We start from the raw sequence: 16,423 nt of genomic DNA, 5'->3' as shown, positions 1-16,423 counted from the left end.
GCGGTTTCCCCGCAGGCAGGTGAAAGCACTGAGGCCTGCAGCTGAGGGTCCTCCAGGGAGCCCAGGGCAGGGCTGGCCCCGAGCCTTTGCTGCCATTCCGCTGCCTCCCTGGATCCTCTGTCAGGGCCTGGAAGCCCCGAACCCATTAGGGGCTGCTTGGACATAGCCTTGCCTGGGCCGTGCCCATGGGAGGAGGTGCGAAAGGAGCTGGGACGACCAGAGGCTGTCACTAGTGGGATCTGTCCCCAGTTGGGCACACCCACCACTGCGGCCGGCTAGCCTCCAGCTTGGGGAGAAGAGGCAAGGGGCCTTGGGCACATAATCCAGGGGTCCCCCAACCCCCAACATTATTCCAACCCCTCTGATGTGGCCATTCCGCCAGCTCCCCCAGCAGGCGGGCTCATGCACATGAGCACCAGCGGAGGTGGAGGCAGACACTGGAGAGGCCCCAGCGTGGGGGTGACCAAGGACACCTTGGCTGGGATGAAGGCTCTGAAAGGCCTTCCCAGCAGGCTCAGAGTCTCCTGCCCCAAAGGACCCTTCTGGCCACTGCTAGCTACTCCGCGGCTGCCTGGCTTCCCTCAGCCTCTGGCTGCCCTGGCTGAGCAGGGCCTCCCCTGGCCTGGTCCTCCCGGCCCTCAGCCGCTGTCTCAGACGCTCCCACCCTGTCCCTGGGGCTGGCTCTGACCCCAGCGTCCCCGTCTCCCTGGCCCCCTTTCTCCTCCTCCCTGCCCCCTGCCTCTGGCTGCCCACTGCCCTCCTCTGGCGCAGTCCCCTGGGTCTCAGGCCACTCTGCCCGGCGGTAGACGAGGTAGCCGGTGGTGGGCAGCCTGTGGGCCAGGGCTCCCGGGGGCAGGCGGTGGTAGCCCTGCTCCTTGTATAGGAAGAGGCTGAAAGTGTCGGGCTGGGTCACTCGGAACTTGGTGGCGCAGAGCTGGTTCAGGGTAGCGACGGAGGCCCCTGCGGGAACAGCCAGAGTCTTGGAGGTGCAGCCAGTGCTGGGGTCCTGGTGGGCTACTCGGAGGAGGTGCTGTGCCGGAGCAGAGACAAAGACAAACACTCCGCCTGCCTGGCGGGCTCCGGCCCCAGAGCCGAGGGGCCAGTGCACGCCGTGCAGGGACAGGGGTGGGGCTTGTAGACCAAGGGGTAGAGCCAACTGGCAAAAACTTTGTGAGCCCCAGCGGGTGGGCTCGTGGGTGCTGCAGGTGCGAGAACAGCCCAGCAGGGCTCTCATGAGCCCAGGAGGAAGCTGAAATGGAGCTTACTCTGTGCCCTAAGCAGTCGTCCTGCATTAACTCATTTAATCCTCACGCCAACTCTAGGAGGTAGGTACTATTGCCCCATTTTACAGATGAAAGAATCAAGACACAAAGAGGTTAAGTAACTTGCCCAAGCTCCCACAACCAAGAAGTGGTAGTGCCAGGACTGGAACCCAGGATCTCGCTACAGAGCATGGACTCTTAGCCAAGGGTAGCTGGGAAGGTGAAGGGTAGCGATGGTGCGTGGCTCTGGGAACAACCAGGCAGAGCCTGGATGGGAGGGCAGGGGAGCTGGCCGCAGCCTGAGGCCGGGGAGGCGGAGCCCTGGCTGGGGCCAGAGGCCAGGACTTGGCCCTTCCCCTCCCACATTATGTCCCAGTTTCCTAGTCTGTAAAATGGGGCTTCTACGGGCCCTATTCTGAGTTTCTGTGACAATTTGGGGATGCCTCCCCTGCAGCACTCGGCACAGAAAGGCTGGCTCTGACATCAGGGTACGGTGCTGCTTCTCTTGCAGGGTGATGCAGGACTAGCTCTTTCCCCTTGCTGGGCCTCGCTGGGAAAAGGAGGGGACCGTGCTGCGGGGTGCTCTGGGCCCGGCCAGTCTGGGGTGGGCGCTGTGGAGGGCCCGTTACCTGGAAGCTGTGGGTGGCGGGCAGGTGGCGCTGCTCCCAGAGGCTAAGGGAGCGCTGCAGCTCCTGCGAGGGGCTCAGGGGCAGGGCGTGGGCCTGGGCCAGGCTGCTCAGCAGGGCCAGGCTGGCCGAGAGGCTGGTCAGGTAGTAGCCGCCTGGGACATGGGAAGAAGGCAGCTTGGGCTGGGCACAGGGGACCCACTCCCTCTCCCCTTCCATGCTTATCAGGGCCCGTCGCCAAGCAGCCAAGGGCCCCCCGCCCCACCCAGACAGGGAGGGGGTGCTGGGGATCCCTCACCCTCTCCGGTGAGCAGGGCAGGCTCCAGCAGCTCTGACATGTACTCGGCCTCCAGCAGCAGCTCGGGAAGGTCGCACTGGGCCAAGACAAGGCTCAGCAGTGGCAGGAACTCGTCAGCCCCGGCGCCCTCCCCTGTGGGGACATGGTGAGGCGGAAGCTTCAGGCTCCTCTGGAGCCCCAGGGTCAGGGTGCAATCCTCAATCCTTGTCTCAGAGACCCGTCCCCTCCACTTGCCAGGCCTGGTCAATATGATCTCTACAGTAAACACATGGAGGGGGCTGTGCAGAGGGTGCTCTGCTCTCTGGGCCTCAGTTTACCATTTGTGCAATGGGAGGGCAGGCTCATTCTCCCCTGCTGTGCTGCTCTGGACTCTGGGAACCTCTCCCTGGGGGGCCTGCCTCTGGCTCAGCAGGGCGGGGCAGGGGGAGGTGGTGGAGGGAACATACCCTCCTGGGCCCTCAGGGCCACGTACAGCAGCTTGCAGGCCTGCAGGAGCCGCTTGACCTGGGCGCTGGGGGAGTAGGTGCGGAGCAGCTGCAGCAGCTTCTGGCGCACCTGCTCTGTCTCTGCAGGGGAGGGCAGGCTCAGGTGGGATCCGAAGGCTCCAGGGCCCTGGGCCCGGGCCAGGCAGAGGCCCTTGGCCAGGCGGCCCAGGGAGCCATCTGCGGAAAGCCGGCGCCGCAGGCGCGCTGCCAGGATGGGCCGGAGGGGCTTGAGCACAGAGCGGTGCAGCGACTTCTCCAGGACATGTTCTGCAGAGGAGGGGCAGGCAGGGGTCAGGGCGCAGGGCAGAGCTTGAGGGCAGAGCCAGGAGGAGAAGCGCAAGCGGCAGGGGAGGCTGGGTGAGACAGGAGCACGGGGAACAGAGGCAGGGCGTGGAATTCACTCCAACAGTGGTGAGACAGGGTGGGTTTGTAACAGCGATCAGAGAGAGGCCGGAACGGTAGGGGGAGGGGAGGGAAGGGAAGGGGAGGGTCCAGGCAGGGGCTGAGCCAGCGCAGGGCAGCCCGGGCCTCACCCAGCCTCTCCGGCGGCAGCAGTTTCTCAGGGCCCAGTTCCGCGCTCAGCATGGCCCGGGCCCGGCTCAGAGCCTGGCGGATGCCCTGCAGCTCCCGGGACTCAGGCCCGGCCCGCACCTGGGTCAGTAGATCCTGCACCAGCTGGCCCACGGCCGTGCGGCGGTCCCGCAGCAGCGCCTCGGCTGCCCGACCCACCTGCCGCTCAGGAGCCAGCAGGGAGCAGAAGGCAGCGCTCATGGACCGAAGCAGAGGCCGCCGGCGGCTCAGGCGGGGTGAGGTCACAGGGCTCCCCCAGGACCCCGGCGCCCCCTCCTCCTCAGAGCTGCTGGGGGAGCCACAGTCCGCCTCCTGGAGGGAGGGCAGGGGTGGGAGTCCCGGGCCACCACCCCCTGGCACTCGGTAGCCCACTGAGCTCTCCCTCCGCAGCAGCTGGCGAGGGGGTGGCCTTTCTGTCTGGCTGGGGGCTGCCCCTGGCAGCACTGGGACCGGGGGAGGCGGCACGGCCGGTGGAGATAGGGGGCTGGAGGTCTCTGTGGACACACGCACTTTGAAGCTCCTCTTGAATTTCTCCCGCTTGGTGGGGCCCAGGTCCCCTGGGAACAGGGGGTTGAAGAAGCACAGGGCGGCTCCAGTGCCCTGGTCCAGCTCTTGAGGGGACCGGGCCTTCAGCCGGGGCAGTAGTGGGCCTTCGGAGGGGCCCCGCTGCGCCTTGGTGTTGAGGGAGGAGCTCCAGAACTCTGGGGAAGAGAAACCAGCCGGCCTCAGGGACTGGTTAGGGGAGGGGCTCAACCAAGGACAGGCACCAGCTTCTGCCTGGGTGCCCTGCACCTTCCCGTCCCCTCTTGGCCTCAGCCCATCTGTCTGAGCAGTGGGTGGCGGGAGAGCCCTTACCAACGCCCAGATGGGAGATGGCCTCCAGCTCCTTGTGGGTGGCCGCCCGGTGGATGGCGCAGGGGAGCTGGAGTGGGAGGAGAAGGATGTCCCTGAGGCCAGAGGGGGAGCAGAAAGTCAGGAGTGAGGGGCGCTGGGGCTGCAGGGGCAGGGAGGACAGGCTGTCCAGGCAGCGAGGCCCTGTGGACACCAGGCGCCCGTGGGCAGACTCACCGGGCGTGGCAGTAGGCACAGATGAGCTGGACAAGGTCCGGGAACATGAGCTCCGAGCCCTCCAAGGAGACGCCTTTGAGAGGTGGGAAGTGAGGTTGCTCTCTGGGGACTCCCCCCTGCTTCCAGCCCCTTCCCGCCAGGCCAGCCCCTCTCACCGCCAGGGCTCTCCAGGATGTAGTGGCTGGAGACGAAGGAGGGGCCACTGGCCTCGGGCAGACGCACGCACAGGGCCTGGCACTGGCGGGTGTTCGATTTCCTCACCAGGAACGTCTGCAAGGGGACAGACGGGACAGACGGGTCGGGAGGCTTGGGACCTCCCACCCCTCTCCCTCCCACCCTTGGCTGGCCAGTCCCTGGAGGTGGCGGCAAGACTCACCCCGGGGGGCTCAGTCCTCAGCACGTGCAGCGCGGCCGCCGCGTTGGCCCGCAGCTGCAGCCACACGGGCCGGGTGAGCAGCAGGCGCTCCCGCAGGCTCACGGAGCGCCCGGGCCGCTGGGGCCCATCCGCCTGCCCCCTGCTGGCATCGGGCACGTCGTACAGCGGGTCCTGGGCTGGCCTGGGTGTGGACACCCAGACCTGAGCAGTGGGCCAGGGGCTGGGACCCCTGCCCACTCCTCCGAGGGAGGACAGACCCTCCTCGCGCAGCCCCTCCCCGCCGCTCCTGCCGCCCTTCCAACTTCACTAACTTTTCTCTCTCCAGGTGCTCAGGAGCCACGCTGGATGCGCTGGGGGCTCCGCGAGGGCCTGCTCCGGGCTCCCCGGGGAATTCCATGGCTGGGAGCTCTTTCGGCTTCTGCCGGGACTCAGGAAGAGAATCCAGCCCGAAGGCACAGGCACACACATTCCCGGTGAGTAACACTTCCTGAGGGCGGTCCGCCTGTCACACCCGCCAGTTAACTCTTGTGTGTCCACCCCGCCTGGCCAGCGCCCGCCTCCTCTGTTCTGTGCCCTGCCTCAGGGGCAGGGACCCCCTCCCTGCTAGCTCCACTCTGAGGGCCCCAGCTGTGGGGGTGCCACCTCCACACAGGGCCTTGCCGGCCTCCTCAAGTCACGCTGGTGGGCAGGAAGGGGTTAAGCAGGGCCGGATTCCAGCCCCACAGGCCCGGAGCCTCACCCTTGGGTCTATGGTCAGTTGCTCATCTGTCCACTGCCTTGGGGGTCAGCCTTGTGAGAGAGCACCCCCTATTGGTCACAGATGACTCATTCCCGAGCCTAACCTGGGTTTTGGGACTTCACGTTGCCATGGAGGAAAGATGCCATGTCTCCATGGAAACCAACCCCTTTGCTTAACTGAGGTTCTGGGGGTGGTTCTGACAGCGCTAAGCAGGGGGAGTCTGGCTGCGAGGTCGTCAGCACATGGCGCTGCTGCCGGCTGCCTCCCACGCACAGGTTCCGCCAGGCTGCCTCTCCGGTCTGCCCAGCAACCGGGGCAGGTGCAGACACGACCCGGGCTCCAAGCACTGTGCACCGCCTCCCCGCCACACGTTCTGCAGACTCCGCTCACTAGCGCCAGGCAGTCCAGCGCCCAGACTCTCCTTCCCCAGCCTGACCCCAAGTCAGAGCATCCGGCCCCCCGCTGGGTGGGGAGAGGCGGTATCAAACTGCAGGACCCCAGGACAGAGTCTGCCTGTGTCAGGCACTCCCCACGGAGCCTAAATCCCTCGCAAGGTAGATCAGACACACACGGGCATGCCAGAGTCCCAGGAAAGGCTTTAATTGCAGTCTCAAAATCTGGGAGGCAGATACCGAGAACTGCCCTGGGAAAACCAGGGGGCCCGGCTCCTCACCTCGCCAGCCAGAATGCACAGGCCCCCCAGATATTCCTGGCCCGGAGTTCCCACACAGCGAGCCAGGGTCCAAGGTCAGCAGGACAGATGCTGCTGCAGCATAGGACTTCTTTGCCAGGGAGCACTGAGGAGGGCGATCTTCAGGAGGGGAGGTAGCGGGCTGCTCAGGGATGGAGGTGAGGTGACGGTCTTCCCGGCCAGGTCAGCGCCAGGGCCAGAGCTGTGCGGGCCTCAAGGAGGCAGAGGAGGAGTCCATGCCAGTGCCGGCTGGCCGGGCAGGGCCGGCGGGGCAGACCCGGAGGGGCGTGTCCGTCGGCCTCTCCGCAGCAGGAAAATGTGAATCCCGGGTTTGGTGCCAGCTGCTCTGAGGGACCCCCTGGCTGTGAACAGTGGGGTCATGGTCCTGGGGGTATGTGGGAAGGGAAATCGTCACCTGTGAGAGGAAGCTGAACCAAGAGGGTGGCAGCCACTTCTTGTGGGGGACGGAAGGAAGTGGCCTCGGTCTGTCCCAGGACAGGCCTCACCTGTGGGTCCTGGCTGTGGGCTCCACTGCCCCAGAGCCTCCCCATCCCCACCTGGTTCCTGCGCCCCAAACTCCCTCAACCCCCTCCAACCTAGAATGTCCTAACTTTCTCGGGCCGCCCGATTCCGGCATGGCCACCGCCTCTCTCTGGGCTCCTTTCCTGGAGTCCGGGCTGGGGGGGGAGGGAGGCAGCACGACTGCCATGGTTCTTACCATCTGATTTTCTCTTCTGAGGGGACACAGCTGCTCTAGCCTGGGTGGGTGAGAAGAAAACCCCACTGAGGGCTGCCCCCTCCACACCGGCCGCTGCGGGACAGGGGTGCCGCTGTAGTGCTGCACGGAGAGCGGGCGAGCAGGTCCTCCCGAGGGCAGAGCGCCCACATGCCCACTGCCCCGCTGCTTTCCTGCCCCCGCCCCCCAACCCCTCCAAACCATCAAGCCTGCCCTGGAACAAGGAAGGGGCTGACAGATTAAAAGCCCCCTGCCAGGGCAGCTTCGCGTGAAGGAGGTCTTGTGAGCTGCTGCAGTCCAGGGAACCCGGGCTGAGGACACGGGGAGCGAGGGGTGAGTGGAGAAGTCCCCAGGTCCTCGGGAAGCCCAGGCCTGCAGGGACTAGCCCTGCCATCTGGGTGGGGACCTGAGGTAGGGTGGAGGGGACACGCCAGCAGTGGAACCACCTTTTTTTTAATTTTCAGACAGAGTCTTACTCTGTCGCCCTGGGTAGAGTACATCGGTGTCATCACAGCCCACAGCAGCCTCAAACTCCAGGGCTCAAGCGATCCTCTTGCCTCAGCCTCTGAAGTAGCTGGGACTACAGTTGCTCACCGCCATGCCCGGCTAATTTTTCTACTTTTTTTTTTAGTAGAGACGGGGTCTCGCTCTTGCTCAGGCTGGTCTCGAACTCCTGAGCTCCAGTGATAGTCCCGCCTCAGCCTCCCAGAGGGCTAGGATTACAGGCGTGAGCCACTGTACCCGGCTGGATCTACCTTTTTGATAGCTGTCCAGTCCTCCAGGATGTCGATCTCCTGCAGCATGTACACGATGTAAGGGCCTGTGACAGGGTCAAGGAAGCAGGAAGCCCAGTGGAGGGGGCAGGTGACGAGGGTATGGCCTGGGAGTCTGAGGATGGCAGTGCCACCCAACCAATGCTCAGGAGAGGTGGTGCAGTGGACAGTGTGGACCGGGCTTCAACTCAGGCCCCACCTCCTGCCTCTTGGCCCCCTGGTTCTGGGGGGCCCGTGGCCTATTTCTCCCGTCCACGGAGGGCCCTATGCCTCACCTCCCTCCTTCAGGTCAGCTGCTGAGGCCCATCCTGCCCCTCAGGAACGTTGCTCCTTCCTCTATTCTGTCCCACCCTGTATCATTAACTGTCCCCTCATCTGGCTCCTTCCTCCATCTAAAGGCAGATTCAGGTCTTTTCCATCCTGAGATGACCCTCCCGTTCCCACCTGAGCTCTCTACCTGATGTCTCCATGTCGCCATCTGCCTTCGCTCCTCTAGTCACTGCCTTCCGGATTCCGCCCTCCCTGCCTGGGCCTGCCCTCCAGCACCAGGCAGCTGCCAGGAGGGCGCTGGCTCTGTGGGAGCGCCCTCAGGGGACACAGAGCTCCACTGTGCTGGGCCAGCCAAGGCGATGCAGGCACAGCAGGCCCTGGACTAAAGGGCTCCTGCCGAGGTGGGACAGAGGCGACTAGTCCCCATGGGACTGGGCGTCCCCGGGTAAGGCATAGGGGTGCTCTGGAGAGTGGAGCCGTAGGCACTGGGTGAAGACCAGGAGGGGCTTCACGGAGACGGGCCCTGACCAGGTGGGGACAGGTAGGAGTTCCAAGAGGAGAGGAAGTGAGCAAAGGCCCTGGGGTGGGAGCGCTTGGGACTTGCTGGGGCAACACCAGGAGACAGAAAGGCTCAAAGGCCAAACTTTACCCAGGAAGTTATGGGAGTTACTGAAGTGACATTTCTGTTTTTCTAGGGTCCATTTAGCCCAGGGGAGACGCAGGACCCTACAGGAAAGTGCTGACAGCTGGATTTACCCAGACACGGTCACATGACACCAAACCATCATGAGTCTAGTCTGATTGTCCTTCGTGTCCCTCCAACCCCCTCCCCCAGGTCTGGAGCTGGCCCTGACGTCCTGCCCAGTTTCAGGCCACCTTGGGTGAAAGGATACCAGAAACGAGAGGCGCCTTCTTCCTCTTGCTGGGCGGCAGGGAGTCCCAGGACTTCGAGCTGCCTCTGGCGTGCAGTTTGTCATCCCACCACTCTGTGTCCAGACCCACAGTCAGGATCGGGGCTGGCCCACAGGACGCGCCCTCCCCTGGAGCCTCTGCCCCCACGTGGGCCAGCCTGGCCTCCTCTCCCTGCCCTGTCACGCAGGGTAGTGGACAGAGCCCTGGGCTGAGGGCTGTTCAGGTCCTGAATGCACAGTGGTGCGACCCTGGGAAACAGGCCGCTGCACTTCCGCGAGCCTCTGCTTCTTCATTTTTCTGTGGACAGTGGCACGATGACAATCCCTGCCTCCTCACACAGATACTGCGCACTGTGGCTAAGGGATGTGGGCATGCCGAGTTGACCGTTTTGGAAAGAGAGCAAGGAGGGCACGGGCACCCACCCTGCCTGAGCCCCCACCGTGTGCCAGGCCTCATTCAGTCCTCACAGGGAGCCCAAGAAGCAGGCCCTAGGACTCTCCCCTTGTGCAGCGAGGGACGCTGAGGTCCACAGAGGGTGGGCATTGGCAAGGCTGGGCCCTTGCGCTCACCAGAGCTGAGGTCCAGGCTCTGCCGGTCCTCCTCCAGCCTCTGGATCCGCTCCTGCAGCTCCCCCTGCAGCGTGTCATAGAGCAGCAGCTTCTCGCTCTGGAAGGGGTGGCAGTGGCTCAGCCAGGCAGGCCAGGGTGGGGCCCGTCAGGCCTCGCCCCCCGCCAGGTCGCGGCCGGGCTCACCTCCAGGTGCTGCTTGGCCCCCTGCAGCTCACACTCGTACTTATTCCTGATCACATCCAGACAGAAGCCCTTGTAGATCCCTGCAGACGGGGGAGGAAGGGGTTGCTTGGCCGGGACCTCAGGGCCCACAAAGGAGGTCTGGGAGAACAGGGTGAGGTAGGGCAGGGACAAGAGAGGAAGGGGACACGAAGCCATGGCTTCTGGGAGGGGCACAGGCCAGCCCACAGACCTGCCACCTGAATGCGAATCTTGAGGCTCCGCTGCAGTCCCCCAAGAGGCTCTGTGTATTCGGGGGCTCTCTCAGCCCCCACTTCCTCCAACCGCAACCGCAGCTGACTCAGTCGTTCCCTGAACAACCTGGGAGGTAAAAGGCAGCCGTGCACCCGTGTGCTCATCCGCTTGCTCCTCTGTGGCTCTTGGGCAAGCACATCCCAAGCGCCCGCTCCACAGCAAGCCCCACGCTAGGCGCTCGCTCGCTGGGCATCAGGCCTGCTGCCTCCTCACCTCAGGTGCCCAAAGACCCAGCCCGAGGTGTCCCCACGCTCACTTCTCCTTTAGCTCCGAGAACTGCTTCTCCAGGTCCAACATCTCACTGACACACTCGCTGCGGCGCCGCTCATAGTCCTCATCGTCCATCTCTGGGACAAGAGGCCAGTCAGGGCTGGCTCTGGAGAGGAGTGGCGGGCGGGGGTGTGTGTGCGTGCGTGCGTGTGTATACGCTTGCGTGCATACAGGGACTCACCTGAGCTCTCCTCCTCTGACTCAGTCTGGCTGCCGCTCCGTTCCTCCTCACTCTCTTCCTCCTCCCCATTCATTTCGGCGGCTGAATCACCCTCTGCTTCCATCTCTTCCGTGTCTTTGCTAGGAGGCTGGATGGGCATTTCGGCTCTGGGAGAAGGAGTGGAGCCATCACTTACCGCTGCCCACAGCTCAGTGGGAAAGAGGCCAAGTGGGGAGTTGACCAAGCTCAACCCCAGATGGGGATAGCCAGGGAGGTGACTGGCCTCACCACGCCCTGGGCTGGGAGCTGTACAAATGCTCCTGGCCTTGGACGTTGCTGGTGGTCCCAATCCTGGGAATACTGGCCAAGGCTTTGATCCCCAGATGGGAAAGGCCCAGGGGGTGTTCCCCACTGCCTATGGGACTGGGCCCAAATTTCTGACTGGGGCTTTCAAGGTCCTTCACAGACTGGACTTGAACTTCTGGTCCAGCTCCCTCACCCACCATCTAATGTCCAGTTCTTGCACTTCCACCTCCCGCCCTCTGCTTGTGCTGTTCCTTCTGCCTACAATGCCCTTGGCTGCCCTTCCTAACACTCTGCAATCCTCTTTCACTGTGCTCTGGGTTAAATCCCATTTCCTCCTGCTGCCTCTGGGACCTTGGGTCATCAATGCTCCCCTCTCTCTTCTGTATCTTCAACTTCTCCCTCTTGACAGTCTCCTTCCATGAACCTTTAGATGTGCTCAGGTATTTTCTACCATTAAGAAAAAGCAGAAACACAAACCTCACCCATTCCACTTAACTGCTCCCTGTTTTCCAGTTCAGAGTTACACTTTCCAGGGCCTTGTGCACACATGCTATTCCTACTTTCACCTCCCATTTGTTCCATCTGTTTCTGTACCCATCAACCTCAGCTGAAGCTGATCCTGTAGAGTTAACCAATGACTGCCTGTGGCTAATGCCAATACTTTTCAGTGCTGTCAACTGACTTCTCAGCAACGTTGAACTGAACATTGAACACTGTTAAGCATTCCTTTTTTTATTCACTCATCTAACATTTACTGCACATCTAATATAGGCTAAGTACTGTCAGACACTATGGTAGGTTCCAGGGCACAACTGTGACAGACAGACACACTCTTTGACCTCAAGGAGCAAAGAAGCAGACTGTTACTCTGGTGTCAGGAGAGTGAAGACCCAGGGCATAAGGGAGGGGTATCTACCTGGGACCTGGAGCTTGCTGCAGCAGTGACAGCTTCTAGAGGAAGACAGATCAGATGGGTGCACTGAGCTGATTGACAGAGGCAACATTCCAGGTAGAGTGAGTAGCATGTGCAAAAATCCAGAAATAAGAGAAGGAACAGGGTTGGGGGTACATGGGTCTAAGCCTCAGAGAGAAATGTGGGCTACAGAGATTTGATCAGCAGCATATAGCAATTTCTTCATGCCATAGGAGAGGACGTGTGTGTGACCAGCAAGGCAGAATGTGTGCAGTGAGAAGCCCATGATGCAACTTCCAAGGTCACCAAAGGGGGCAGATGAGGAGATCCCAGCAAAGGAGGAGGAAACACGCAGTCATGAAGAAAGAATTTCAGAAGGAAACAGTGGTGATAGAGCCAAGTACTGCCAAGAGATCACTAAGAGGAAGATTAAACAGTCCTCTCAGCAGATAATCTCTCTGCCTACTGGGGCTTCTATTTCACTGTGATGTTTTTCCAACTTTTCTGTACACTGCTTTGTAGTCCTTTAGAACGATGCAGATGCCATTCTCTCCAGAAGCCTTCTCTGTTTACATTTCCTACATGCCCATTCTCATGTTTGTCCCCACCCCTGCCCCAATCAGTCTGTGAGCCTCACCAGGGCAACGGCTGCACACCCACCTTATTCACCCAGCGCAGCACTGGCTCACTTGATGACTGGAGGATTTGTGAATACAAATTTAAAAAATAAACTTTTGCAGGGCAGGTAATAGCTTTTATTTTTGGTAGCCCCAGATCCCTGAAGTAGTAGCAAACTTTCTTGACCCCAATTCAAGCTGTGTATAATGCATGGCCTAAGGGAGAGTTTAGACACATTCCTCAGTGATTTCACCAATGAGCTCAACCTGACCTGAAAACCTGGGTTCTCCAAACCAGCCTCATCTTTCCCATTCTGAAGCTTCAGTTCCCAACATGTGCAATTCCTCTTCGCTGTTAAGTATATTTACTTCGTAAGACGCAGTGTTAAGTCCTATCCGTTGCAGAAGCCTTTCTCTCCTGCAGCTGACTCATTATGAGTGCGTTAAATTCAGTCACGACCTCCCCAGCCTACCCTGGGTGCAAAAGGATAATCACTCTTGCTCCGAGTGTAGTAAAGGTCGCAAGGGGTCAGGGATGGAAAAGCACACTGTAAAGCGCTGTACACAGGCAATTTATCTTTTCAGACTGTAGGTTCCTCCCGGGCAGGCCCCCAGGGAAGGCAGACCCCTCCCCACTCTCGCAGATGCCCACCCAGCCGCTGCGGGAGCTTCCGCCCCGCTCCACCCTCAAAAGCGCCAGCACAAGCCAGAGAATCGCGGGCTCTTCCGCGGCCGGCCTCGGGCCCGCAGCCCCGCACGCGTCAGGCCGGTTAAGTCTCCGCTTCGGCCCCAGAGGAGGAGATTGTGCCGGCTCTGACCGACTGACGGGAGAGGCCGAACCAGGCGCCGGGCTTGGCGATACGCACCGCGGGCAGTGGCGCCTCCGGCCTCCCCACCGACACTCCCTGAGAGGTGCCCGAGGCTCCCGGTACTGGCCGCCGCCGCCGGCCTCCCGGAAGAGCTGCGCAGGCCCTCTTCTACGGGAGGCGGGGCCTGCCGGCGCTTCCGTGTGCGTCATCAGGAGGCACCCGTCGGGGAGCTCACAATTGGACAGCTGGGGGCCGAGGCCTGCTGGGATATCGCGGGCCGGTCTCCATAGCAACCGGGCGACAAGCACACAGGCCTTCTGTCTGGGGAGAAGGCCCGAGTGGCTTTTTCCTTGCTTTGCAACCTGCGCCCCTCGGTCCGCGGCCACCTCCCGCCGTCCTCCCCACCCCCAGCTCAGGAGAGTAACGGAGCCAGCTGTGGGTGTGAACACATTTATTTACACTTTGTCATCGGCAGGCAGTACCCAGCCCCGCCTGTGCGAAGGTACAGCTCTCGGGCCCACAGAGCCTGCAGACCCTTCCCGCCTCCGCAGCCCCCGACGGCGGAGGCCTGAGAGAACCAGGAAGCTTAGGCTTCTGCCCAAGAGCTAAGAACTAAATTCTATGCCTTCATCGGATTTCTTTTCAAAAAGCCCATCTCATTAAGTACTCAGACTTCTCAGCTCCATCCCTTTCATACATTTTGCTCTCCTACAACCCCTACCCACCCACGAGATTGTTAATAATAATAACAATAATAATACTGTAATATTAATAATACTTCACATTTGTACGAAGCTTACAGAATGTTTTCACATACAGCATCTCATCTGAGCCTCCCAACAGTTCGTGAGGTAGGTATTCTCACCTCCCTTTTTACAGACGGCAACTGAGGCTCAGAGAGGTAACGGGATTTGTTCAAGGCCACACAGCTAGTTAGTGGTAAAGCTAAGACTTGATCCCAGCACCCTATATTCAAGTCCAGTGTTTCAACACCACAGCTACCTCTGTAAAGTGGAGTGACATTTCTTACCCCAGTCAGGCCTGAGGGGTGGCCTGAGGAGCCAGGAGGCTGAGACTTCTCAGACTAGGGGAGGGAAGGGCTCAGCAGCGTCGGGGAGAGTTGGGGTACTTGGCCTTCAACTCCTGTTTGAACTGGCGGTAAAGGATCTTATTGTGCTGATTTTCAGCCTCCTTTTGGGGATGGAACTTCAAAGCTTCTTTGAAGCCCTTATGAACCAGGAAACCTTCGTTCAGCACCTCGAAATCAAACCCTGCCACATGCAGCTCACAGGCCTGTAGGGGGAAAGACAGGTCAGCAAAGTTTAATGACATTCACAGGGCCGAGACTGACTTTCCTAAAGCCACACTCCAGCTTCCTCACCCCTCTGGAGGCATCCCGGATCTTCCACACCATCCAACCGCCTCCCAAACTATGATTCCTTCTGCTTCACTGCCTCCTTTCCACCTGGGGCTGCTCCCCATAGCTCCCTGACCCCACCACCCCTCCTTCCCCATTTCCCCTGCCCTCTCCCTTAGAGGCACCTGGCTGATTCGATTGAAGCCGTACTGCCGAAAGCGCTCGTCGAAGGTAGGCACCTTGCCTCCAGCGACGTAGAATGGCTCCCAGGGATCCTGCCAAGGCACCACGTAGGCAGGCCTCAGCAAACTTTCTTCTGGCAGGTTGACCCAGCGGGAATAGTTGGTGGGTGCCTGGCAGGGCGTGCACAGCCCATAATAGAAGGGCCGCACCTCGCCCACCTGGTAGAGTTGCAGCAGCTCCGTCTTGCTCATGGGCATGCGGCGGGCTCGGCGGATCTCGAAGGCAGGCACCACCAGCGCCGTTCCCCCCCACTGGTTGCTCTGATCCAGCATTTCCCGCAGGCCTCTCCACAGCCCCTCGCTGGGCACCATGTCCACGTCGATTACCAGGGCATAGTTGGCCCCCTCACGAGCCAGATTCCTCAGCAAGTTATTGGGGTAGGAGACATTGGTGCCCAGCGCATAATTGATCCCAGGCTGGGCCACCTTGGCTAGCTTGTCAAAAACCTCCTGGCAGGACCGCAGCAGAGCAAACTCCCCTGGCTCCCGGGGGTCGGGCACGGCGGCCTCATAACGCGAGGGGCACACGAGATGCATGGCGACCCTGGCGCGCATGTCAGGGCAGTGGCTGCTCAGCGCATAGGCCAGCACCGTGGCTAGCTGCGCCTCCTCCTTGGTGGCCGCGAACACCGACACGGACAGCGGGCCCTCCCAGCGCTCTAGCAGGCCCGACAGATGCAGCAGGTTGTCTACGCTGGCGTGCGTGGCCAGGATCACATCGTTGGGGTCCATGGTGGTCTTCAGTAGGCCCCTGTAGACGCGGTAATCGCCGCTGGCGTCCAGGACGCCTCCGGAGGCCAGCGCCGCGCGGAGCTGCGCTTTGACCTGGTCCACGGACCGTGGGGACGGGGGGAAGAACTCAAAATACTGTTCTTGCTCCTCCTGCCCGTGCAGTCCGGACAGCAGCGACAGGTAGAGCAGCTGCAGCATCGCCACCAGCATGAGCGCGGCCAGCAGCAGCTGGTAGAAGGCGCACCGGATGGCGTAGGACATCTGCATGGCTCTCGGGGCTCGGGGCGCGCAGCAGGGACCACCCGGCCACAACCTCCGCCGGCGTCCGCAAGCCCGGATTTACCGCAGCCTGCCGAGCGCAGCCGACGCGAGCCGAGGCGAGCCGAGCGCGCGCAGTCCCGCCCGCCGCCCGGGCCCGCTCCGCGCCGCGCAAGGGGCGGAGCTACTGGCCCACGGCCCGCCGCGCTCCGCGGACGCCGCCCCTCCCTCGCGGTCAGCGCGCGACCCCCGGACACGCGCGTCCTGAAGCCCGGGCGCGCCCCGACTCAGCCGGGGGAAACCGTGGCAGGGCTCGGCGGCAGCTCCGTGCAGGGTGGCGAGGGTTCCGGCTGAGGCGTGCCGAAGGGAGATAAAAAAGCTGCCCTCTCCCTGCCGTTCTCCCGCCAGAGTCCTGTGAGGTCGGCGTTGAGACTGGGTGGGGGGCCCTCAAGGTGCGGAGGAGATGAGAGATAGGAGAATGTGGAAAGAGCTGCTGAACGTGGGACGAGGTGGCCGAGTGGTTAAGGCGATGGACTGCTAATCCATTGTGCTTTGCACGCGTGGGTTCGAATCCCATCCTCGTCGGCTCTGTTTTACAGGGGGGAAAGACTTCTTAATTTTCCACATCCTGCCTGTCTGGAGCAGCAAGCTGAAGAAAACTGAATTGGGGATGTAAATGGAATTCGATCCAAGTCGGGTCGTGCTCCCTCCTGTTTGTCCACCTGTGTCTCCCGCCTGCTCATCCTCCAGGTATCTGAACCTCTGGGCAGAGGTCCAAGGTCTACTTTTCTTTCTCCCTGGAAAGAGGGCCCTGAGGTCAGTGACACCTGAAAGACTGGAACCGCGATCCTGGCCAGTGCCAAGTTGGGGCCAATATGTTTTCTGCAGGATTTAGAGAAGCCCCCACTGG

The 16,423-nt window shown here is 61.6% G+C and overlaps 3 protein-coding genes and 1 non-coding gene across 5 annotated transcripts; 1 reads left to right on the top strand and 3 right to left on the bottom strand.

Moving 5' to 3' along the window:
* Positions 1-317: 317 nt before the first annotated feature.
* RIN1 (Ras and Rab interactor 1) lies at positions 318-5,222 on the bottom strand. 2 transcript variants are annotated; one of them, XM_012665539.1, is made up of 10 exons: positions 4,997-5,222; positions 4,686-4,866; positions 4,465-4,579; positions 4,310-4,382; positions 4,097-4,188; positions 3,205-3,942; positions 2,633-2,938; positions 2,187-2,318; positions 1,892-2,043; positions 318-1,030 (listed from the first exon to the last, which is right to left on the bottom strand). In XM_012665539.1, the coding sequence occupies exons 1-10, from the start codon at positions 5,080-5,082 to the stop codon at positions 557-559; spliced, it is 2,349 nt and encodes a 782-aa protein (XP_012520993.1). In that variant the 5' UTR covers positions 5,083-5,222; the 3' UTR covers positions 318-556. The 2 variants fall into 2 exon arrangements, with proteins under 2 accessions (XP_012520993.1, XP_012520994.1); XM_012665540.1 differs by lacking the exon at positions 4,686-4,866 and having other exon boundaries at positions 469-1,030; positions 4,997-5,086.
* A 787-nt stretch (positions 5,223-6,009) lies between these two features.
* Positions 6,010-13,122, bottom strand: BRMS1 (breast cancer metastasis suppressor 1). The gene is made up of 10 exons (XM_012665541.1): positions 12,982-13,122; positions 10,301-10,446; positions 10,106-10,196; positions 9,788-9,915; positions 9,559-9,638; positions 9,376-9,472; positions 8,788-8,880; positions 7,607-7,671; positions 6,834-6,873; positions 6,010-6,500 (listed from the first exon to the last, which is right to left on the bottom strand). The coding sequence occupies exons 2-10, from the start codon at positions 10,437-10,439 to the stop codon at positions 6,493-6,495; spliced, it is 741 nt and encodes a 246-aa protein (XP_012520995.1). The 5' UTR covers positions 10,440-10,446; positions 12,982-13,122; the 3' UTR covers positions 6,010-6,492.
* A 238-nt stretch (positions 13,123-13,360) lies between these two features.
* Positions 13,361-15,664, bottom strand: B4GAT1 (beta-1,4-glucuronyltransferase 1). Its single transcript, XM_012665538.1, has 2 exons — positions 14,467-15,664; positions 13,361-14,217 (listed from the first exon to the last, which is right to left on the bottom strand). The coding sequence occupies exons 1-2, from the start codon at positions 15,520-15,522 to the stop codon at positions 14,026-14,028; spliced, it is 1,248 nt and encodes a 415-aa protein (XP_012520992.1). The 5' UTR covers positions 15,523-15,664; the 3' UTR covers positions 13,361-14,025.
* A 352-nt stretch (positions 15,665-16,016) lies between these two features.
* TRNAS-GCU lies at positions 16,017-16,098 on the top strand. Its single transcript has one exon. It is a non-coding gene; the product is annotated as a tRNA-Ser (tRNA).
* The last annotated feature ends 325 nt before the right edge of the window (positions 16,099-16,423 follow it).

Source organism: Propithecus coquereli, unplaced genomic scaffold (genome assembly GCF_000956105.1).
Source record: "Propithecus coquereli isolate 6110/MARCELLA unplaced genomic scaffold, Pcoq_1.0 Scaffold120, whole genome shotgun sequence".
NCBI lineage: Eukaryota > Metazoa > Chordata > Mammalia > Primates > Indriidae > Propithecus > Propithecus coquereli.
This window is presented reverse-complemented; position numbering and strand designations above follow the sequence as displayed.

What these genes read in the sequence shown, in the direction of transcription:
- RIN1 (XM_012665539.1), bottom strand. Translation starts at nt 5,082, where the DNA reads ATGGAATTCCCCGGGGAGCCCGGAGCAGGCCCTCGCGGAGCCCCCAGC. An exon ending in CATCTCCCATCTGGGCGTTG is followed by an intron (nt 3,943 to 4,096) that starts GTAAGGGCTCTC and finishes TCTCTTCCCCAG; the next exon opens with AGTTCTGGAGCTCCTCCCTC. An exon ending in CCGCCACCCACAGCTTCCAG is followed by an intron (nt 1,031 to 1,891) that starts GTAACGGGCCCT and finishes GCTCCGGCACAG; the next exon opens with CACCTCCTCCGAGTAGCCCA.
- BRMS1 (XM_012665541.1), bottom strand. Translation starts at nt 10,439, where the DNA reads ATGCCCATCCAGCCTCCTAGCAAAGACACGGAAGAGATGGAAGCAGAG. An exon ending in TTCTCGGAGCTAAAGGAGAA is followed by an intron (nt 9,916 to 10,105) that starts GTGAGCGTGGGG and finishes TTTACCTCCCAG; the next exon opens with GTTGTTCAGGGAACGACTGA. An exon ending in GAGCCTGGACCTCAGCTCTG is followed by an intron (nt 8,881 to 9,375) that starts GTGAGCGCAAGG and finishes GTCTGGACACAG; the next exon opens with AGTGGTGGGATGACAAACTG.
- B4GAT1 (XM_012665538.1), bottom strand. Translation starts at nt 15,522, where the DNA reads ATGCAGATGTCCTACGCCATCCGGTGCGCCTTCTACCAGCTGCTGCTG. An exon ending in GCTTCAATCGAATCAGCCAG is followed by an intron (nt 14,218 to 14,466) that starts GTGCCTCTAAGG and finishes TTCCCCCTACAG; the next exon opens with GCCTGTGAGCTGCATGTGGC.